This window comes from Letharia columbiana, assembly GCF_014066305.1.
Source record: "Letharia columbiana isolate WasteWater2 chromosome Unknown Sc0000061_s0, whole genome shotgun sequence".
NCBI classification, from domain to species: Eukaryota; Fungi; Ascomycota; class Lecanoromycetes; order Lecanorales; family Parmeliaceae; genus Letharia; species Letharia columbiana.
In genome coordinates this window covers 1-22494 of record NW_023501105.1, presented here as the reverse complement: position 1 = coordinate 22494, position 22494 = coordinate 1, and the positions used below count along the sequence as shown (strand labels likewise).

Genomic DNA, 22494 nt, shown 5'->3' with positions numbered 1-22494 from the left:
GTAGCAAGTGCCATTTCGAGAAACGTCCATTGCGTTCGCTAGCGTTATGGTACCGTTGTAGATTCCGCACTGTCGCTGACATTCTCCGGTAGTCTCGCCTTGCGATGGAGGCCTACTGAAGTCGATCCTTTCGTTGGAGTGCAGAACACCTGGAAGGGTTTGGGTCAGCATTGCGTCTTTGATATAAGAGAGCGAATTACGAGATTTTTCAAGATCGATGTGTAACAAGCTATATTTTCGCTCCCGTGGCATGTTGCAAGAACTCAGAAGCAATGTGAGGAGGGAGAAGAGAGATGGAGACAATACGTACGACTTAAGGTATATGATTTGAAAAACGAATCTTGATAGGAGTTTCGGTCATAGACAAATGGGTACGATGTGCCAGCTGATCCCTTACAGTTGGTCTGATTCCATATTGTGATCACCAGGTCGGCGTCGACGGCATTTTGGGGGACATGTGATACACACGGAGCTGTGGCGCTAGTGTTGGTATGTGAAGAGGCAGGTAGGGAGAGCGCGCTGGGAAGCAGAAGCAAAGCGGCGAGAAGGATTTCCATATCACTGTTTCCGTTGTGTGAAATATTTGTGTAGGTACTGTTCTTTGATTTGGTTTGATGGAGAAGTAGAGAAAATTTTCGAGTCATGAATTGAGCCTGGGATCGCAATGCTATGAAATCAACTGGAATCCGAAACAAAGACTAATCGACATGGGTCTGGAGGCAAAAAGTCGATTGTATTATCTGCTTCATTGCAGCGTAGTGGTAGGATGTGAAACAATGGAGCTTTCTTTATAAGGGGAGATAAACAAAGAAACGGTCATGAAGCCTGTGACATCGAAATGTGAAAGACTTTCGCGAGGACTTGAACAAAGAAGAGCAGAAGACATCTTGTCAAAATTGATCCTTGATGTAGGTGGCAGCCATGTAAATCACTGGCCGTTAGTTCCGAGTAGTGTCTTACTGGTGCTCCGAGGCATCCCGCCATGATGGAGCGAAAAAGGTGCCCCGGTCTAAAGTGCTTCCCAGACCCAGGAGCACCTTAAAGCTCAGCTGACATGAGGTCTCTAATTTCGGACTGTGCTCATAAAAGTCAAAGGGTACTGAAATAGCAGCATTGAAGTTCGCATTCATTGGGCAACTCTGCACCTAAGGAGGCTGAAACATGACAGAATAATAACTAGAAGGTTGGGCCTCCTGGTACGAAGATGACATCAACCTTTTCTATTGGTAGCATTAGCTTGTACTAAGGGGATGATGTTAGTCAAAGCTCACAGCAGAGATTCTAGCTCATGATTTCTCTTCTGGGAGAGATGTAGCGGTTGATGCGCAACCTCCACTCATCTCCTGAAGCGTGTACAATGTCTCCGTTTGCGTTGTTCCCATCTCGCCTCCACGCCCGAGTATCATTTGCGAGTCCGGCGATTAACAATGACAGATCGCCATTTCTTAGAGACCAGTAAGAGAACCGCTGTGTCCATGGTATCAGTCGTTTGAGCGTTCAGTGGCTTGTCCGATGAGACCGCACAAAGAGCTGGCAATGTGACCGAAATCGAAGGCTGGGACAATGCCATTGTCTCGCTCCGACACAATGCTGGGCAACATGAAGCTTCGACACTCGCTTCTGCTCGACACATCGTACTTTTGGCACATCCGTGGGTCTATGTCTGCAGGTTCCTCTCATCGAAGGGTTTTCTTTCATCGTCCTCGATCTTCGAGCATACAGTTCCCCGTTCGACTCCAAAGGTTCTGTCCAAAGGTCAATCTCAGTCTGCAACCATTTCAATCCTCGGCATAGCACTCAGGAACAAGGGCTATGGCCCCATCAAGAAAGAAGAACGTCAGCATGGAGCACCGCACTCGTTCGAGGAGCCCTATGACCCGACCACAGCCGATCCGCACTCGCGAGGAGCTATCAAGTCGAGAAACACGTCGCTCAAGCTCGTTGGGCTTGTCTTCCCGTGATCACAGAATTCCTATCGACTGTCCCTTCCCAGGCTGCAACGCGACAACAGTGCACCAGCACTATGATAACGTGCAGTTCTTCAATCCTCACCCAGCTCCAGAGACTCGACATCGTGGTTATGCGAGCTCTCGGCGTGTTACATCCTTGCAACCTAACGTCGTCAACGGAGTACCGGCAATGCGAGGCCAAGAGACGTTCGGACCCGAGATTTTGGACGACGGAGAGGCAGCGCGGGAGCAGGATGGGAATTTACAAAGTTCTGTTGCGGGCGGTGATGAGAAAGACGTCCAAGAGAAACCAATAGAACAGCGCACTTTGATCATCACTCTCAAAGTAGCGGCTCCAGAAGTGAGGAATAATGCGCAGAGATTAGTGGCTCTAGCAGATCTTTCTAAGGAGCAACAAGCAGTTGGGGAATCCGATGGAGCGGCACTGGAGGAGTACACCATGATGGACGAGGGAATCTCCGATTTGAGTCCTGGTGATCCAATCACAAGTAGGCGCACGTTGGACTTTGTCGAAGATTTGTTAACCCCTCTGCAGACGATTCCCTTGGAGATCGACTACGAGACTATCGCAAATGCGTGGGATTCCAGAAGAGTGCAACAGCAGCCTGAAGAGTCACCAACAACGACCTCGCCAGGATTGCAGGATGTGTTCGACGAGTGGCTGGTCCCTAAGACACCAGAGCAAGCTTCCGAGACGCTACCGTGGGATATACAGAGCTTGGGTCATTCCTTGAATGACCTGAGTCGGGAAGATGGGGACCGCGAACTGCCGTCAAATATGATGCGTCCACCTCCGGACTCCTACAAGCGGCAGTTCCAGGCGACGATTGAAGACGGAAATGATTTCGAGGCAATCTTTGGACTCTCTGGCAAGGACTGAAGTCGAGATTCGCCCAAACCACTGTGGTGAGACAATATTAGTTTCGCATGGATGAGACGCTTTTGAGGAGCAAGGCCATTGAAATTCGCGCACTGACTCTATTGACCCAAGCATCTTTAAAACTATTCGGTACCGGTCGTACATAGACCCTCTCCATCATTTTCCAAGTGCTGTAGATAATGAAAAGACTGAAATTGGCTCTCAAAATCTGGTTGGCTGTTCATCAATAACGGTTTCAGACACCTCCCTCGGCTCATCTGTCACTGCAAGGCTTCTTCCAAATGAGGAGTGCTGCAACATAGTCAACGGGAGTCTGATCCAGTCTCCTCCTGCTAGGTAAGAAGAACTATGTCTGGCCCATGAGTGGTCTGCCTCGGAGCCGAAGTTGGCTCTGCTGTAAACGCCCAGACCATCGGGTTGGACAATTCTTGAGTTCTAGGCTCTCTTTGCATACTCTGGTCTTCAACAGAAGCTTCAGAATCAACATTCACGACATGCTCCACGGGCCATATGGCGAGCTTGTGCTCGAAGCCAGGTTCTGGACAGCGGTTGGAGAAGCGTCTTTGAGAGCTCTAGTGTAGGCCGGTGAAGTTCTTTGTTCATCTGGGCTTGTGTAGGACTCCGCTCTACTTTTTTCCAGGGGAAGATCCATGATGATAGGCCGCAATGGCAGTCGAACAGTGTCCTGGGGATGGATGGATGGATCAAGGTAGACGCTTTCAGCTAGATTGCGCGGCTTTATAGATAAGATAAGAACTCTTGGCACTGGCGCCAGGCACCAGGCTGTGTTGATCATTAATTACTCACGAAAGGTGAATATCTTTTTACCGGAATCGCAGACATTATCGCTGCAAAGTCTTTGCGGGATGCAGTAACCATGACCTCAGCTCGGCCATGACCGAATCCTCGAAGCGCAGCTCCACGCTGCGTGTCATCACTGCGCCGGCCAGGGCTGTGTCTAACGCCTCGTGGCTCTATCCTTTCAAGGCAAGAATAAATACTACGTAACCTCAGCCGATCTGTTGACACTGCTGACATGCTAGCTACAGGGCATCTATTACTTCTGCGCCCATCCGTTCCTGTGGCCGCTCCTTCGCGCCCGGCTCCTCCCAAGCGCTCTCCTGTCACTCTTCGTTCTCACCAACCTTTTCCTATGGACATATCTCCCCCAGGTACCCGTCCAATCACCACGATTGAGGGGACATGTGCTGATCCAGACCCAGGTCGCTCTCCTAGCAGTCTTCCACGGCCATCTGGCATGGCTGAATGCCACGTTCCTCGTTCTGGGTGAGGGGGCCGCCATCGTGTCCCTTCTCTTCGAAGCCTTCTTCGTCGACGAAACCCTCGTCGACGTCTTCGACGCCGTCCTCATCAAACAAGGCTACACGGACCTGATCGCGTCTTCTCGCGTCCTCGACCCCGATGGCTCAGACCCTGTCAAGCAGCTCGGCAAACCCACGACGTCCGCTATCTACTCGCCCTTCTCCTTCCGGCAGATCGCCGAATTCATCATCTTCCTACCTCTCAATTTGATCCCGGTGGCGGGGACGCCCATGTTCCTGATCATGACTGGGTATCGCGCGGGGCCGCTGCAACACTGGAGGTACTTCAAGTTGCTGGATTTCACAAAGAAAGAGAAAGACGCATTCATCAGGAAGAGACGGCTGCGGTACACGTGGTTCGGGACTATGGCATTGCTGCTACAGCTGGTGCCTGTATTGAGTATGCTGTTTCTCCTCACGACAGCTGCAGGGTCTGCATTGTGGGTCGCAAAGCTCGAACGGAAGAGACGAGCTTTGGAGGTAATACCAGAAGATGAAAGAAGCGAGCGATATGCGGATAATGAGCCTTGAGAATCTCGTCTTTTCATGGACTATTTTCTGGACCGGAGAGCCGATTGTCTCCTGGACCTAAGAGCCGTTGTTAGTCGTACACCCAAAGCAAATTCAAAGACATCGTGGAGGTCATTCGAATCCTCCATTTCAATCCCTATGACCAGTGGCCTCTTCCGATGAGGTAGGTATGCCGTACTATTCCCCCTGTGCGCTAACGGCTGGACCGCTGTAACCTGTCTCTAGTCGGCGGGTCTTTCTCTGCTTAGCTTCCCCTAGTCACATCTGCAACACCCCATCGGGCTTAGCAGTCCCTGACCGTTGCACACCTCGCTTAACTTGCCTCATCTTGCCTTAGACCCGTAGGATTTGATCAACGTCTCGCTCGCTGCTCCCAGTCTGCGTTGGAACTCTGAGCAAGACCGCGCACAAAACCTCCGGGCAAGTCAGCCGTATTGGCATCTCTCTCGCCCACATTTAGTGCACTTGTAGGTGAACGAGCCACGGCAATCTGGTCAAATGGAGTCACAAAAACCAGCACGGATCTTTGTTGTGGACTAAAATCAAGACATGTCTCTTCAATTATCTACTCGAAACAACAGATCGCGACATTATCAATTATAGCAAAACGTACTGAAGCAGCTCGTACAAGCAGCCGGCAGCGCATCTCCCGTCTTCTTCACAATCGCACAAGCCAAGCACGTAGGAAACGTCGCGTTTCCCCCCATCGTCGCCACCTCGCCTCCGTTCGCAATCATGCCACTCGTCTCGGAAGGAGAATACTCCAGCTTCGCCGTACTTTCGCCGCTGGGGAAGGTGTAATTGTAGTTCGGCAGATACACAATTGTGATCTTGCTCGCGTCGTTGCATCCGAAGAACGTGGGCTTTTGGTTCAAGCCTTCGCCGAGGAACGTTGCCGCGGGCGGTATGACGGGCATCTTGGTCAGGCCCGCGAGTTGCGCTTGCGTGTACGTTTGGTAGAGTTCGCTACCGTCCGGGAAATTGCCGCTGGTGTCCGCGGAGTTGTCGTTTACCAGGATGACGCCGACGCTGCGGGCGGGCTCGAGGAGGGGGAAGAGGGGGTTGTTTTGGTGGGATTCGCCGCCGTCGACGAGGGTAAGTTCGGGTTGGGCCTGCACGAGGGTGGAGTGGGTGTACTTATAAAAGGGGTTGGGGTAGGTCGCGTATTCATCCATAAATGTCAGGTCGTGGGTCTGTGCTACGATGGCGGAAATGTTGGCGAGGATGCCGGGGACGTCGGCGACAAGGGGGAATGTGGTGCAGAGTTCGTTGAAGATGTCGGAGGAGGTGCCGAGAATGTATCCTGGGAACGTTAGCTATTTGTTCGGGGTGGGACAAGAGGAAGGTATAGTACCAAGGTTGTCGTAGTTGGTCTCGCAGGTTGTATTGGTGGGAGAACCATTCGAGAGGGATGTTCCGAGATACTTCGTCTGCGTAAAAGCGTTGATGCCGGAATCGAAGCTTCCAAACTCGTATGGCGAGAACTCGAAGATGACTGTGTTGTTTGGAGGAGTGCAGACTCCAGTGGCTGTCTCGACATTCAAGCTGGTGATGATTGGGAATGGCACATTGTGGTCGGTAAAGTTGGAGAAGCCAGTGATGGACGACAGTTCAATGGCAACGCCCCCATCGGTACCCTTCAGAAGTTGGTATGCCAAGAGTCTTCCGTACACATCGACAATAGTAGGCGGGTAGCCAGCTGCGTTCTTGGCAACAACGTCGGCTGAGGTCTGAGCATAAGCACCTCCAGCCTCCAAGTTCTCTGGCACGAGAAGGCTGTCGGCAAACGCAGTCGTCCAAAGGGTAGTTTCTAGGTTTGAGATGGTAGGGTAATTGTTACCAGCGAAAGATGACAGGAGCCACCCTCCCCCGGAAAGACCGGCCTGGTAGGTAAGCCCCTGGTAGAGACCACTTGTGCCAGCATTACTATCCCGTGAGTCCAAAGCTTGGATAACGCCGGCACCCGTGAGGAGAGAGCGCAGTCCACCTCCGCTGGTGGTGAGGGCTACTGCTGGCAGATTTGCTGTGCAGAACGCCGAGTTCACCTTTGTGAGCCATGCACCAAGCGCTGCGGACGCAACTGGGGCGCGAGATGAAATGTATGATGACTCAGAGGCGGAGATGCCTGTTGCAGTGCGAACCAAGGGGGTACTGGGACAGGTTGCTGGAACAGGAGCATATCCAGATAGCGCTGCTTGTACGGAGGAAGAAATGCCAAAGGCGAGAATAAGGGAAGGTAAGAGACGCATCCTGTATGTGTAGGATATTGAGAAATTGAAGAAGAAAGGCGGTCGTGAGAATGAAGGTATACTTCGGACTTTTAAGGGGAGGTATTGCTTAATTCAATTAGGCATTTAAGGCTCTTCGGTAGAGGCGGCGTAAGAGAGAAAATGAGCAGTATGCCACCTCCTGCGCAAGCGCAACGGTCCAGGCTCGGACAAGAGAGCCACTCTTTCACAGTGAGCTCTCAACACGTGCAGGCGTGGTGGCTTGGGGTTATTTTGATTCCTGGAATGTGGCAACGACAGCATCATGCAGCTGCCTCATCTGTCAAAGTTGACTTGAGAATACCCAATCGTTTTGTCTCGCTTATCTCAAGTACTAAGACACATATGCGGTACCTAGTCAAGAGTGAAGCATTCGGCAATTTAATGGCCAATACCATGATCAAGTGCAGCAGCGTGGGGCCCAGTCGAAGAAGATCTTTTGCCTTTAATCTTAGCGCCGAGCGGCCGCCCCCTTTTGCGGGCAGTCACATGAGGCAACCGAGGTCGGAATTGGCCTTAGCCGGTCCATTTGAAAAGAAGGCCGAGGCAGCTGGTCCTTCAAGACCACCATGTACTATACATGTATTTTGTACATTGCTGATACCGAAAATATATTTGATCATCCATTCGATACACATTGTGACGCATCATCGCACCAAAAATAGCCGCACAGCCTCCTGCCATTGAACCCACATTCTCATTCCAAATTTAACTTGCAGTACGTGTAGGTGCAAGAAGAAGTCCGTTGGGCCGATATTGCGCTCCCAGTAGGCAACTATATACTGACCCCCTGCATCAACCGACTATTCCTTGCAGTTGTCATCCCCATTGCTGCGGCCGTCGCTCTCCCCAAAATCTCAAAAATAGGTATTTCCGCCGCAAACCCCTCTGCGATCCATGTCTTCAGCTCGATCGCTAACAACGAATCCACCCATATGAGTGTAGTGACTTGTTCGTGTCGATTCCTTCTTTTGACGTCGAAAGACTTTGTGACAATCTCTTGATCAGAGCCTGCAGAACGATGGAACCGGCCTTAGAAAGAGAGCCGGCGCTTGCAAACAGACCTCTATAATCGATGAAGTCTTTGGAGTTTCCCACCGAGAGCTTCTGATCGCTATTGACCTGATACATATGGCGAAGTAAAGGTGTGCGCATCCAAAGCGCCTCTTCAACCCCTTTTGCGCGCAGGCTCGCAGGGGTCTCGATACCCACACGGTTTGGCACGTTTGCGTCGTCAGGGTGTCTAGTTCTGGGTCGCAAAGATAGTCGGGAAGGGCGAAAGGTTCGGTTTGTTTCAGTGGAACGTGGGGACCTGAGTCCAGCATACGTTGTAGAGGGAATTTGTTCTCACTCAGGAAACCCTCGGAAACCATGACGCGGAGATCTATAGAGACTGCTTTTCCCCTTTGTGCGATGCGGTAGTGTGCGAGGGTGTCTTTGTATGTGTTCCGGCTGCGTAGTCGGCTTGTCCTCCCTGTCCTGCTATGCCACATATCGAGGAAAGCAGGATGAAAAGGTATATGTTCTTTGGCAGGAGCATGTGAAGGTTCCATGAACAATGCATCTTTGAGTCAGTACCTGCTCTCCAGTCTTCGTACGACATATCTGCGAACAAAGCATCTTAGTTGGCGTTGAGCAGACACTTTAATGGACAGGAAATGGGAGTTGACCAACTCTTGATACCATGTTCGCCTGGATGATTTCCCGCAAGGACCCAACCCTGATCCACCTTTCAAGTGTGCCATTTTCCTCTCTGGTGAGGTACCTTTCGGCCCTGCGGCCACAAGGTGCAATATGGAAAAGAGGGGTAACAGAGGGAGAGCTAATCCAAGTACCCACGGCACACATCTGGGGCTCAAACGACGAGTTAGCTAAAAGTACAAGTGTCGTTCTCAGCGAGCTGTGCACTCCCCATCTTAGAACCGTGTTTGTAGGCCTGTAAGGTCACAAAGCTAGCCCAATTGGCTGTCAGCCACTCTTTGCTGCCAGACCAGATCCTCGTAATGATGTTGCCTATTTGTCCTGGGCTGTACAAATCATGTGATATTTGGGCGTAGTCTTGTGTGTGACAGTCCATCCAAAGCGACCTAGAAATCAAATCTTCCTCTTGATTTCTTGGCGTCTTCAAGCAAGAGAATCAGATGTGGTGACCACAATGTCGTTCTCAACACGAATGTGCTGCGCCTTTAGATCGGAACCGCAGTCATTCCGAGCAAATTGACTGACATTGTCCCTCGCGCTCCCGTAATTGTCCACCAGACTTCTCTCATCCCCACTGCTTTTACCAATGCTCTCCCTGCCATCGGTTAGACGATGAAAGCATTGCTGAGGGCGATGGACTTCAGACCTAACGCTTCTGTGTTTCTCGAGCTTGATATTCACCGTGCTGCGCTCGTAAAATCTGTCACCGTACTTAGGCATCCACGTCGTGCTGAGACGGGTGAGAAGGCTGTCTTTGAAGATGCGTTGAGCGAGCGGACCTAGCGCTGGTAAGCAAGCTGCAATAAGGTAGATGCCTGGTTTGATAATGGTCCATGACATGAGTTCCACAGACGAGAAAGTACTATCAGTTATAGCATCGTTCCGAAAGAAGGTCGCAAAGCAAAATATTGAGGTTATCAATCCGACAGAACCAGTCAAGAATGTCAATGTCAGTCCTATTTTCTGGTGTCTTGTGACTTTGAGCGTCCATACGAGTGCTTGAGGTGGAACGAGCATCGCTACATCCGTGAGGATGTTGGGTAGACTGAACCACCTGAAAAATGCGTTGATGTCGATGCAATGACCGCCAGGTATGATGAGATCCCAGAAAAAAGCCAGTGGCTGACATCCGAGCGATAGTGAGGCCTTATTGATCAAAGTAACAGCTAGGACATATACAATCCTTCGATACGATTTTGGGTGAATATTCCGAGGTACATGCTCAAGATGGAGAGTTTTGGCAAGGTCACCGTCACGAGATAGATCCATTCGACAGCCATAAGGAGCTTGGCCCAATTCACGACTTCTTTAGGGTCTGTAGCTTCGAGCGCCAGGAGATGCCTTCCTACACCACCGAGTTTTGTCATGGCTATTTAGATATGCGTCAGTCTGCGAGTTTTTGCAATCTATACGTAAGGATACTTGACTAACCTATTGCCAGAACACCCAAAGTGAGACCGAAAGGTCTAAGCTCTTGGCACGGAAGTATAGTACCCACCAACCGATGCCCATTCTTGTACCCTCAGTGAACAGTTGAATTGGTGGGAAAGGTATATCCAAGCCGGACTGCCAAGGTCTTAGACTTCTCGGCCGCACGAGTAGTGCTGGACCCTCGCATGAGATATATGTACACTCGGATCGCCTTGCCCTTTTGCTTATCTGTGGGGATCAATTCCGGGAACCAAGAAGGAATGGACGGACCCGCCGGCCCGTCGGAGCAACTGGGACCACTCATTGGTATAACTTCTACTTAAAGTATACTCCCGAGGGTCCGGTCAGCGTGGGCGTGTTCCCAAGGGTTTGCCACTTGAAAACTAGGTCGATTGCATGCGCAGACATGATGTACTCGTATGAACCAGGATGTGAGGCATTCTTGAAGTACAACAATTCTTATGGACTCTGCGTTCCTCTGTCTTACTGGGAATCCCGCCCACACTGATAGAGTGCAACACACATGGTTCAAGAACACCATCTGATTGCGTGTCTGAGCAATAGGCCAGTACCTTAGATTGGCTGAGTATCAGCCTTGTAGTCTTGCCTAGGAGCGCTTGTCGACGAATACCGAATGGCGCTTTACGTTACCGCGTTTGGTTCCGAAATCTAAACCAGTCTCCGTCCTCATGTGATTCCTCCATGTCTGGTGCAAGGATGGGAATTTGATTCGGTACGCTTTCTCAAGATCGGAAAGTTCAAATTCAGCCACGAACAAACCCAGCTCCTCGACAACACATGCTTCGAGTGGACCTCTATCACAGTCAATCGTAGGAATCTCTGTTCTAGGTATTGGCCAACCTTGCTTGCACGACCCCGAACGTCTCTGCATCTTGCTCGGTGACAGTTTAGAGTTCGCACTCAGCGTCTTCGCGATTGACAGACGAACAGCGGACCAAACAACTGAAAATCATGACTACTCGCGAAATTGGTGGGGAGACTGCTCCCAGAAATTTTGAACAACATCGTCGATTCCAGAGCTGAGCGGACACCTCGAGCTTTGTACGCAGAAATTTCCTGTTTCGACCACTGGTTATGAGGAAGGGTACAGAAAGATCACCTATGAAGACTTGACCAATGCCGTTAACGGTGCTGCATGGTGGTGGTTGGAGAAGACACTTGGTCGATCAAAGAGTTTTGACACCTTGGCCTACATAGGTCCGAATGATCTGAGGTACAATGTTCTAATATTAGGAGCTGTCAAGGCCGGATACAAGGTTAGTTGAAGCTTGAAGCGAAAGATATAGCAGGGGGTGCTAACCCTGGTTTGAGTATCAGATGCTCCTTACTTAACCTTCGCAATAGCCATCCAGCTCATATCAAGCTGTTCACCATTCTTGACTGTACCGTCTTGCTTGCACCGAATCCGCAGCCACCGATGCGCTCCGCGCTTACGGCTGCTCACAAGCTTCGTCTCGCTGGAGTTTCAAACCTTGATGAACTGATCAGCAAGAGACATCCTCATTATCCCTACACAAAAATTTTCGACGAAGCCAGCCATGAACCTCTCCTTGCCTTCCATAAATCAGGATCTACTGGTCTTCCGAAGCCGATCGTCTGGTCCCATGCCTTTGCGGCGGCATACATTAAGATGACACATCTGGATCCGCCATCTGGATACAAGTCTCAGGACAGACTCTTCCAAGCAAACAGACTGTTGTTCATGCTGCCTCCTTTCCATGCTGCAAATCACTGCACAACCTCATGCAACGCGATTATCAATGGAACAACCATAATCTATCCGCTTGCAGCAGCGATCCCGACGGCACAGGTCATGGTGGACGCACTCAAACACACAACGGCGGACATTGCTGTTGTTCCTCCAACTATTATAGCAGAAATTGGCAAGGACAGTGCCATGTTGGACTTTCGTCGCCGAAAGACTAGAAACCCTACTCTACGCTGGCGGAGATGTACCTCAAGCTTTTGGTCATCCTGTTGCATGCAGGATGCAGCTAGTGGACATATACGGGGCTTCAGAGATGGGATCTCCTCCCTCGATTCGACCAGAGGGTGCGTGGCCACGCGAAGACTGGAAATACGCGGTTATCCATCCAGATACTGGAGTCGAGTTCGAGCACCATTCGGATGATCTACACGAACTGTGCATAGTCAGAAATCCAAAGTTCGAATCCTGGCAACCTGTTTTCAAATTGTACCCTGACCTCCAGAGATTCCCTAGCGGGGATCTCTTCTCACCTCATCCATCCAAGCCCGGGCTTTGGAAACATCAAGGCAGGTCCGACGACATTATAATCTTCCTAAAAGGGGAGAAGACCAATCCCACCCCCTATGGAAGAACGCATTAACAGCCATCTTGAAGTTCGCGCAGCGTTAGTCGCCGGTGCTCAAAGGTTGCAAGCTGCCCTCCTCATCGAACTCGCGGCTGAGAAGGCTCTTTCAGCTGCCGAACGTGCAGAGACCCTTCAGCGCATATGGCCAACGATCCAAGGAGCAAACAAAGATTGCCCTACTTATGCTATGATAGACAAATCACACATTCTTTTCGTGAATACCAACAAGCCTATGTTGAGAGCAGGGAAAGGCGCTGTGCAACGAAGGCCAACTCTAAGCCTATACGCAGAAGAGCTACAAGCTTTATATGCTGACGCGGAGAAATTCACTGTTCCCCCTTCAACAGATGCCAAACAGCTTATCGATGTACACGGCCCTGAAAATACCTCTTCATTCATACGCGAGACGATCACTAAACGCACCGGTTGGACTCAATTCGGAGATGGAGACAATTTGTTCCTGCTAGGCATACACTCCCTGCAAGCACTCCTCATCACACGTGATCTGAAACAAGTTTTGGCCGATCCGGAGATTGCTGTCAGCAGTGTACACTAACCCTACAGTATCTTCGCTCGCCAGTGCAATATCAGAGCTCTCGGCCATGAGTCGGCAATCACAGATTTTTTATCAGCAGGCACGTCAGCAAGTGATTGATGCGATCTTTCAGGAGCACAAAAATTCGATCGACAACCTCGTGAACGACTTGCAGACAGAACCAACTAAGTCAAGTGCCGCTCGGATTGCGGGAAACAAGAACCATACCGTGATTTTGACTGGGTCAACAGGTGCATTGGGTTTATATCTGCTCCAGGTGCTCTCCAATTCCTCATCTGTATCGCATGACTACCGTCTAGATAGAGCGTTGGATTCTTCATCTACTCGATCACAGCGAAACAATATCCGCAGGACCACGAGTGATTATCCCTCAAATCGAGTGACCTTCTTGACTGCAGACATGTCGCAACAGAATTTCGGCCTCGAGCGTAAGACGTACGGGGCTTTGTTGACTCAAGCCACTGCGGTCATCCACAGTGCGTGGCCCGTCAAACTCAACCTCCCATTGTCTGCGTTCGGGCCGCAACTTCTTGGAATAACTCGGCTTTCCGAGTTCGCTGTCTCAGCAGCTCACTTTCCAGTTGCCTTCTTCGTCTCTTCCATAAGCTCCGTCCTTGGCTACCACGGCAGTACCCCTTCGATCCGCGAGGAGATCATCTCAGACAACAAAGCCCCATCACCCATGGGATACGGAGAAAGTAAGTATCTCGCGGAGCTCCTTCTCGACTATGCCTCCAAGAGACTCTCCATCGATCCTCGCATCGCGCGGGTCGGGCAAATCGCAGGGCCAGTAAAAGGCCAAGGCATCTGGAACTAGTCGAAGTGGCTGCCTAGCCTCGTTTTTAGCTCGCTTCATGTCGGCGCTGTGCCTGATTCGCTAGGGTAAGCCAAGACAAGATCGACTCGGTTCCTATTGATCTTCTTGCCGAGGTGCTTGTGGATTTGACTGTCAATGCTGAACTGCAGGAGGCTCCGACGCTACTACAACCTGAGGAACCCGGCAAAGCACGTGTCTTTCATCCGTTGAATCCACATCCTGTAGCTTGGGAATCCCTCCTTCCAGCCATTGTCAACACCCTCAGTCATTCAAATGCCAGAACAAATAAGATCAACACAGTGCCATTCCAAGCTTGGCTCCAGAAAGTTCGCGCAGATGCTGAAGCGGTCGGCAGTGCAGACATTGAGGCGATGCTCAAAGTTAACCCAGCGGCTAAGCTGCTGGTGTTCTATGAGAAGCTTGCTGAGGAAGGCAAAAACCTGGAGTTTGAGACACCGAAGACCGAGGAGGCAAGTTCGAAGATGAGGGTTACTGGAGAAATACAGCCCGGGTGCATTGAGCGCTGGGTAGGGGCATGGTTTGCTATTGGCAAGGAAAGGGCACTCGGAAGCGCCTGGTGAAGATTTGTGAGCTTCAACATGCATACGGTGGAAGCGGTCTGAAGTCAAGTTAGCTACGGCTTGGGTTCAATAAGACGAAGGGACGGGTGTGTGGAAAAGATCGTGGAAGGCTGGGAAGCCGCATCACCTCTGACAAAATTCATGTTCTAAGCTACTAGGTCGCTATTATGTCCAATACATTGGTTATCGAGCGTATAAAGTCTTAAAGGGCATCGGCTTCCTTCTCGTCACGAACGAAATCATTCTCGGCGATCTGAACACCTACGTGGACCCATAACGGCAAATTGATTCTCTTGACCTTTAATACTTTTCCCTAGATCGGGTGCGCGTAATTGTTAATCAAGGACTGCATATCTTACTCTGATCGGCAGCAAGCTAACAGGGCACGTACAGTACCATCGTTGTCTTGCGAATTCTCCATCGCTCCTTGACTCCCAATAAGCTTCCGAGTCTGCTTGGGCCTCATGCTGTCTGCCGGGACTGTAAACGCACCCGGCACCATCAGACGGGACGAGTGGCGGGTGAAGCAAGCGAACCTCTTCCCCGAGAGAATGAGGGCGAAGATGTGGAAGCGAACGTCGAGGGCATGAGGGCTATTCTTCTCGAGCATGATGGGGAGGGTCCATCTATGGGCCAGCGCTCTTAAGTGGCCAACGCTTCAAATGCCAAACAGGTCTGCATGAGGTCCGGACATTTTTTAGATACTTCATTACATGGCAGAATTTTGAGGTCTTCAGCCCTTAGAGTACCTCTTGGCAAGATGCGAGAATCCAATGACGAGTACTCCTCATACAAGTCCTTGGTAATATCGAATGACGGTCCTGCACAACGGCTCAAGCTACCCCAGAGTTTGAAGTTTCAGTGGCTGGAGGCTATATGTGGCGCTGTTCGATGCTCTCAATGCCAAGACCCACGGGAGCGTCCGCTGAAAGTGCCGAGTTTAAACGTTCAAAGGAAGTCTATTCGTGGTATAGAAGTAACAGCCAATCACATCAATGAAACGCGTCTTGGACAGCCTCGACATCAAACAACAGCCGCCCAGCTTTTTCAAAACATCAACTACCAGTCAGCAGACCTACCTCCTTCAACAACATACGAAACCTCAGACTGGCTAAATTAAGCTGCTTCGAGATGAAGATAGCCCTGCCATTCTTGTCCACGTCACAGCAACCGCTGACTAAAACCCTTCCATTGCTGAGACGCTCTCGTATCCTCTCATACACGCTGTCTACCCTGGCATTCAGTGTTTCAAGAGTATCGCAATCTCATGGCCTCTCATTATATGGCTCTTGTGTTGCGCATTCCTTGTGAATGTTGCAGGAACCTTCGCCTTCTTTCTGGTCTCATCTACGGTCTGCCTTGCGATTTCTAGATTTCCTTGTGTCGTCTCTGTCTGCTCTGCATTTCCTGGGTTTCTCACATCTAGAATTGCCACTTTCATTTAATACAACAGCGAGCCCTTTGTACTCCTATCTTAATAGCTCTGGGTTGAACAGACTTCTGCTCATCTGCTCTCACATTCCTTGGATTCCATTATGCACATCCGAATAATAGTACTGCTGGCAGTATGTGCTAATTTTGCTGCGACTGGACCTCTCCGACACAATGGGGCTCGCGTGCAGTAAGTACAGACATGCTCGAGCTGTGCTCGTAATCTTGCGCTGACAGAACCCAAGGCCTCATAACTTCGCCCGATTCCTCAATCATACAGAGATACCTTCGATTCCTGCCGACATTCAAACCTCGACGCCAATACCGATATCTTCCTCATCAATAGTACCTTCGATCGCCGCCAGCCCAGAAACCTCAGCTTTCGTTGTCACTTCCTCAACAAAATCTATAGCGACGCCATTGACACCTAATGTAGCGTCCAGCAGTAGCCCTACTACAGATGCTCTCACTGTAGATGCGCTAAGCCAAGTTCTATCAACGTCAGCGACTCTCCCGTCAACCTCATCTACAACAAGTCCGTCAGAGCACTCCGACGTGGGTAGTGGAGCAACTCCTGTGAGTACATCAGCACTTGTTGATGGTGGAAAGTTGAACAGCGAGACTCATGAGGCCGCCGCTGTGCAGCCTGCGGAGACTATGTCAAGATTGTTCAACATTGGTGGAAACCCTCCCAATGACCTGCAGTCCTCAACTGATGCACTATCGTTCTCATCTACGCCGTCACCCAAACTTAGCGCAAGCACGTCGACTATTTCCGACGTCCAATCCACAGCCAACATGCGAACAGTGGCGGCTATGCCATCATCATCTTCTACTGCGATTCAAGCGCCATTTCCTTCTGAAGCCCCCCTACCTACCTTTTCGACAGCTGCTGCTAGTCAAGTCAAGTCTTCTTCTACAACATCCATACCCACCTCTTCGACAGCTGCTGCCAGTCAAGCTCCGTCTCCAGTCGTTGTGCCTATACCTATATCTTCAGGTCTAGTTCAAGTATCAGGCCCGGGTGGCGACGCAGCGGACGAATTCGCACCAGTCACGCTCGACCAAAGCTCACCAGCGCCCACCGGAACTGCGAAATACCCTACCGCTGAGGGCGGAAATACGGCAATGGCCGCTGGCTTCAACAATGTTTACAAGACATTGAACGAAGACACCCCTTGCAATCCTGGGGACCCAAGCCAGGCATATGCTTGTGTTGATGGGGAGATCGCTGAATGTCAGTCCGACGAGACTTACGTATTAAAGAGCTGCCCTCAAGGCCAATCATGCTACGCGCTTCCAAAACCCTCAGGTTTGAGCGGGGTTGTGGTGCAATGCGCTGTTCCAAGCGATGCCTATAGTATGCTTGCTGGTCTATCGTCTTCCACTGCAGTCCCTCTGGCCGTTACTTCGCAGCCGGCCCCAATGTTGCAGGCCGAGGGGGACTTCAGTCAAGCCACACAAAGCGTGAGCGCGCAGAACCCTGTGCAGCCCGTCACGTCCTCTCCCCCAGCCCAGGCGAGCATCCAGAGCCAATCCCAGGCACCTAATCCTTCGGTACTTGGTGTGACGGCTACAGCTCAACCAGTCCAGGACTCCGATTCCTTGAACACTTCTCCTAAGTCAGAGGCTACCCCAGCACCACCATCCACTACAGCAGCTGTTGTCTCAATTCCAAAGGCATTGTTTGCTGTTGTCACCGCGCCCGAGAACGGCCAAGTCTCACCTAGCGAAAGCAGCGCGCAGGTCTCAATTCCTACCTCTCAAACGTCGCAACCCTACCCAGGGGTTTCAACACCTGCCGTACAGTCATCTGCAATGTCTACACAGGCTAGCCCTGACAGTCTCCAACTCACAGAAGCAAGTGTCACAAGTACATCGACATCAAGCGCTGATAGTGCCGGCATTACGTCTGCTCCGATGGCAGTGCCGGCGAATGAAAAATTTGCGGTAGGAAATGGCCAAGCTACGGTAACAGTCACAGTGACGGTTACGACGACTGAGAAGCCTTCTCCTGTTACCATAAATGCTTCATGATTGCTTTTTAGCGGCATGCGTTTTGGCGTCTTGGAGGAGTCCACAATACCCAGTCAATGCATAGATCCCTAGATTGGACATCGGTCCTTGTCACTCGTTAGATACAGACTTCTTGTAATTATCTCATTCAATATTTAAATAATTGATTTCAGCATTGTCTCTATGATGTGTGTCTCAGAGCTGAATTGACAGGACGTGGCCCTGATCCTTGGCGATTCAGCTCCTTCCAATTGCAGCCAATCGCTCCGAGGCAAAATGTTCCCAAATTAGCAACGCCACCTACGCGCCAAACCTTCGACCAACGACAACCTCGACCGGCCTTGCGTGCGACCGTTGCAATCAACTTGCCGTCGGACCTGCCAAGAATTCCTCCTCGGTCAATGTCTTGATGAGGACCAATCACTTTTCAACCTTGTCTTGTCTCGGGCACGGGGTGGACCGAGGGATGGCAAAGAACAAAGGACGATCCTCGTTACGGTCACCCTCTACCTCTCATCCAGGCACATGACTGAGCCAGAGGGTTCTACATCGACAAAGAATGACGTTTGGGCTGCCCATATGAGGCATGCAGGTACTATCATGTAGTGTACCTGAATCTAGCAGGAGATTTTGCGCATGAGATCCCCTTAAGAAGGGGGCTTGCTCGCTCTATTTCCGCCCAAACTGAGTTTATTTACTATCTTCTCGATACATAGGTAATCTACCCAGCAGTTATGCATCCATCTACTGCATTCGCGGTCTCTCTCCTCTTCGCGCTGCCATGCGCTCATGCATGGGGCGTCGTCGGCCATGCAACTGTGGCTACGATAGCCAACAACTACCTGACTTCCACGGCAAAGACGTACGTGGCAGGCATATTAGGGAACGATGTCTCCATGGCTTCGATTGCCAGTTGGGCGGACGATTACCGCTATACTACGGCAGGAAAGTTCAGCGCGCCCTATCAGTGAGCCCCCACCCAGGCACTTCCCCCCTGGAAAACCACTAACAATAAGCGCGCCAGCTTCATCGACGCCGAAGACTCGCCTCCAACCTCCTGCTCCGTCAATTTCTCTCGCGACTGCACCACAAAGGGCTGCAGCATCTCTGCCATCGCAAACTACACCGCCCGCGTCCAAGACACCAGTCTCTCAGCCACGAACCGTATGGAGGCCATGGAATTTCTGATCCACTTCCTAGGCGACATCACGCAGCCTCTACATGACGAAGCAGAAGAAGTAGGCGGCAACGACATCTCCGTCACCTGGGATGGCGAAGACACCAATCTTCACGCATGCTGGGACACACAGATGGTCGAGAAGATTGCTGGTGGGGAGAACAGCACAGCGACTGTGGACTCGTTTGCGGCGACGTTGATTGCGCAGATTGATAATGGAACGTATGCGAGTCAGAAGGAGGATTGGGTTAGTTGTGTGGATATTACGACGGCTACTGACTGTGCTCTCGAATGGGCGCAGGACGCCAACGGGTTGAACTGTCTGTACGTGCTTCAAAACGACGAGTCGGGCATAGAGCTCGACGGGACGTATTATACTGGCGCCGTGCCGTACATCGAGCTGCAGATCAGCAAAGGTGGGTACAGGCTGGGGGCATGGTTGAATGCTTTAGCAGCAGCTGCTTGAGGTGTGGGTTTGTAGGCATGATGGATGTTTGACAAAGGCGCAGATAGAAAATTGAGGGTCTTGTAGTGACTTAATCCTCAAGAGAATTTGGAGATCTACAAAGCTTGAGCCTAGAAGTCTACGAATTATCAGTATGTTTAACCAGAAGAGAGAAAGGAGCGAGTAGACTCGCAGACACCCCCACGCGGGTGACAGAAAAACCTGCACACACCAAGAAATCCCTTCGCCTTGTCAGCTGGAATAACTCAACGAATACCCTCTTGATGAATTAGATTTTGCGGAACGATATATTATTAGTGTTATCGAAATCTTTGAATCACAACGCAAAACCTTTGCTAGGGCTCTTCGTTGTGAAATCATCATCAAATTTGTAATTTCTGTCACCCGCCTGACCCCTCGACCGCAGAAATTCCGAGGTATCGCCAGGACTTCGGTAAAACTCTTCAGTCTTGGCACGCTAGCTGGGCTAGTCACGTAGTGTCGAGATGTTGTTGAGCTTCACTGTCGCACATATGCTCCAACACCACTACAACCAATCGGTCACAGACTTCGTTTGACATATATCAACGGTACGGCACAAATTTATTGAATTTCTCATGTGCATTTGACTCTTGACAACATTACATCCCGCCGCCCCCGAGGTATATCCGAAGAAACACCGGATTGCCATGGACGGTCCAGTTCATCACAAAAGTGAGCGCAATATGTCTGCATATGGCGCCGCTCCAAGTGCACCTATGCTACCGCAGCAAGGTCCTTCCCTTTCCAACAACTACATCCCCTACCCGCCCTTGCCCAATCTTCCTCCGAACGCGTCGAATCCCATCTTTCCTGACGTCGACCCTCAACTTGCGCCTCCCACCCAGGCGCAAACACCGTCAAACAACAATACGAGTAAGATTCAAGGTCATGCAGGCGAGACAAAAGCCAGGCTACGTAAGGCTTGTGACTCATGCTCTGTGCGAAAGGTGAAATGCGACGAACAACAACCCTGCAAGGCTTGTGAGGGTCTCCAAATTCCATGTACCTTTGAACGACCAAGCAAGCGCCGAGGTCCTCCTAATAAACACGCCGAGAGTCTCAAGAGAAAATACGACTCGCCCGCAGGTCCAGCAATGTCTCAACCGCAACCGTCCTCGCCCACACACGCTGCCCACACTCTCGCCTACTTCTCCCAGCAGCAGGTGCTCTCTGCAGAAACGATATGTCCCCTTTCCATGCTTGAGCGGCTGGTCGATGACTACTTCACATTCATACATCCTCTTGTCCCACTTCCTCACGAACCATCCTTTCGGGATGCCTTTAACCGGCGCCAAGACCTGACCAATCCGACTTTTGTAGCTTTGGTCGCTTCGATGCTTGGCTATCTGGTGGCTTGCTTCCCTCGAAGACCTCGACAACACATCCGCGAAGGTGTGCCAATGGAACACCAGCAACAGATGGATTCCTTGTATTCGAACCCGATGGATCTGGTGGATCGATGCCATAAGGTAGCGATGGAGGCTCTGGGTCCTGCATATTTGGACCGCAAAATGTCGGTCCATGATGCTGTGATTAGCTACCTGCAGGGGTTGACATGTGTCCAAACATTCAATCGGCAATCCGCCATCCACTACTTCAAGCAATGTATGACTATATCTGCAACCGTCGGTCTTCACAAGGTCAATGTCACAAGTACTACACACACGAACGGTCATGCCTTACCAACACCTAGGATGACAGCGAATGGCCATGCTCTCGAGGGACCACATCATGTCGGTGTCGATCAATTGATGCGAGAGTTGGGAGTAAGAACATTTTGGGCTTTATTCGCGGGGGGTGAAATTATTCCAGCAGGCTGGCGTCTCGCAATGGGACCTGCTAATGCCACCAGCAACGCCATCACACCCATATCCTCCGTTACCCGTTGAAGTCGATGATGGCTACATTACACCAGAGCATGTCCATCTCGATCTCCAGCCTCCAGGCCTCGTTCCCGTAATAACCGGTTTTAACGCCAATATCCGAGTTCTATCTACCTACAATGACTTAGCAGCAATGGAGCTAGTCCGTGGTGTTGACAACGTCGTAGACTGGGAGCGGCAAAAGAGAGCCTTGGAGGAATCTCTGCAATCCGTCAAGCGCATGCTTGACGGTCTTCCTGGCGAGCTTGTCCTCAGTTTCCGGGCTCCATCACCTCGGTCGCGAGAGCCAAAGTATCCTTCCCCAAACCCTGAATCCACCGTCGGCCAGGAACTGGCTCAGTACGCAACGAACGGCTTTGATAACACACGTATTGACTTCAACCGACCTGAAGAGCGTCGACGAATCCAATATGAGATCCAAAAGGCCAACATTTATACTACCCAGCTAGCCACACGCTTGCATCTCGTCGAGAAATACTGGAATCTCTACGACGCCTACAACCTCAAAAAATCTGGTGGTGGCAGTTCAGATAGAGCATCATCTCCAGGGATGATCGCCCCCATTCTAGACAAGTACGACCCGTCCACCCATTTCAGCACTACGGAACAAGATCTCGCGGCTGAGCGTGAGGATATTGTCAAGACCTTTCTCATCCTCCTCGGCCAATCAACGAAATCAACACGGAAGCACTAGGCAATTCGTTCATCAGCGAAATCAACCGAATCGCGCGGGTGTTGCTTGACGCGCCACTTGTTCGCAAAGGAAACCTGGCGCAGGAAGCGAAACCTATGTGAGGGCGTCTCTGGCTGTGCTGGAAAAATTGGACCTGGCCAGTCCGACTGGTGATTGGCTGACCGACGAGGACGAGGTGCCCCAGCTTTGGGCGACGTTGAGAGGGTACCAGGCTAGTTTTGCGCAGAGTGGAGATTCGGAGGGGAGGTCTAATCTCGAGGTCCTTACGTCCTTCGGCCGGCCGGGCGAGACTACGGCTCAGGGATGAGGGATGAGGGATTCGATCAACGCCACAGATCAGGCGTGGGTCAGTCAGATCAGGCTTGAAGGGCTGGGCACCGACTCTGTCATCCACGC

At 51.0% G+C, this 22494-nt stretch overlaps 10 protein-coding genes across 10 annotated transcripts; 6 read left to right on the top strand and 4 right to left on the bottom strand.

Annotated features, from left to right (window-relative positions):
- Positions 1 to 1357: 1357 nt before the first annotated feature.
- Positions 1358 to 2850, top strand: HO173_011303 (uncharacterized protein; the record flags this gene model as incomplete). Its single annotated transcript, XM_037313184.1, has 3 exons — positions 1358 to 1455; positions 1502 to 1940; positions 2038 to 2850. 3 exons carry the CDS (start codon positions 1358 to 1360, stop codon positions 2848 to 2850), a joined length of 1350 nt encoding a protein of 449 aa, XP_037159849.1.
- Positions 2851 to 3744: 894 nt separating this feature from the next.
- On the top strand, positions 3745 to 4703 carry HO173_011302 (uncharacterized protein; the record flags this gene model as incomplete). The annotated part of the gene is made up of 3 exons (XM_037313183.1): positions 3745 to 3837; positions 3900 to 4022; positions 4074 to 4703. 3 exons carry the CDS (start codon positions 3745 to 3747, stop codon positions 4701 to 4703), a joined length of 846 nt encoding a protein of 281 aa, XP_037159848.1.
- A 593-nt stretch (positions 4704 to 5296) lies between these two features.
- Positions 5297 to 6952, bottom strand: HO173_011301 (uncharacterized protein; the record flags this gene model as incomplete). Its single annotated transcript, XM_037313182.1, has 2 exons — positions 5297 to 6006; positions 6058 to 6952. The coding sequence occupies 2 exons, from the start codon at positions 6950 to 6952 to the stop codon at positions 5297 to 5299; spliced, it is 1605 nt and encodes a 534-aa protein (XP_037159847.1).
- Positions 6953 to 8354: 1402 nt separating this feature from the next.
- Positions 8355 to 8573, bottom strand: HO173_011300 (uncharacterized protein; the record flags this gene model as incomplete). The annotated part of the gene is made up of 1 exon (XM_037313181.1): positions 8355 to 8573. The coding sequence occupies one exon, from the start codon at positions 8571 to 8573 to the stop codon at positions 8355 to 8357; it is 219 nt and encodes a 72-aa protein (XP_037159846.1).
- Positions 8574 to 9094: 521 nt separating this feature from the next.
- HO173_011299 (uncharacterized protein) lies at positions 9095 to 9940 on the bottom strand (the record flags this gene model as incomplete). The annotated part of the gene is made up of 1 exon (XM_037313180.1): positions 9095 to 9940. One exon carries the CDS (start codon positions 9938 to 9940, stop codon positions 9095 to 9097), a length of 846 nt encoding a protein of 281 aa, XP_037159845.1.
- A 2514-nt stretch (positions 9941 to 12454) lies between these two features.
- Positions 12455 to 14410, top strand: HO173_011298 (uncharacterized protein; the record flags this gene model as incomplete). Its single annotated transcript, XM_037313179.1, has 3 exons — positions 12455 to 12956; positions 13021 to 13828; positions 13900 to 14410. The coding sequence occupies 3 exons, from the start codon at positions 12455 to 12457 to the stop codon at positions 14408 to 14410; spliced, it is 1821 nt and encodes a 606-aa protein (XP_037159844.1).
- Positions 14411 to 14612: 202 nt separating this feature from the next.
- Positions 14613 to 15020, bottom strand: HO173_011297 (uncharacterized protein; the record flags this gene model as incomplete). The annotated part of the gene is made up of 2 exons (XM_037313178.1): positions 14613 to 14723; positions 14802 to 15020. 2 exons carry the CDS (start codon positions 15018 to 15020, stop codon positions 14613 to 14615), a joined length of 330 nt encoding a protein of 109 aa, XP_037159843.1.
- A 925-nt stretch (positions 15021 to 15945) lies between these two features.
- HO173_011296 (uncharacterized protein) lies at positions 15946 to 17878 on the top strand (the record flags this gene model as incomplete). Its single annotated transcript, XM_037313177.1, has 2 exons — positions 15946 to 16031; positions 16087 to 17878. The coding sequence occupies 2 exons, from the start codon at positions 15946 to 15948 to the stop codon at positions 17876 to 17878; spliced, it is 1878 nt and encodes a 625-aa protein (XP_037159842.1).
- A 713-nt stretch (positions 17879 to 18591) lies between these two features.
- Positions 18592 to 19500, top strand: HO173_011295 (uncharacterized protein; the record flags this gene model as incomplete). The annotated part of the gene is made up of 2 exons (XM_037313176.1): positions 18592 to 18824; positions 18882 to 19500. The coding sequence occupies 2 exons, from the start codon at positions 18592 to 18594 to the stop codon at positions 19498 to 19500; spliced, it is 852 nt and encodes a 283-aa protein (XP_037159841.1).
- Positions 19501 to 20168: 668 nt separating this feature from the next.
- HO173_011294 (uncharacterized protein) lies at positions 20169 to 22098 on the top strand (the record flags this gene model as incomplete). The annotated part of the gene is made up of 2 exons (XM_037313175.1): positions 20169 to 21318; positions 21374 to 22098. 2 exons carry the CDS (start codon positions 20169 to 20171, stop codon positions 22096 to 22098), a joined length of 1875 nt encoding a protein of 624 aa, XP_037159840.1.
- Between the last annotated feature and the right edge of the window lie 396 nt (positions 22099 to 22494).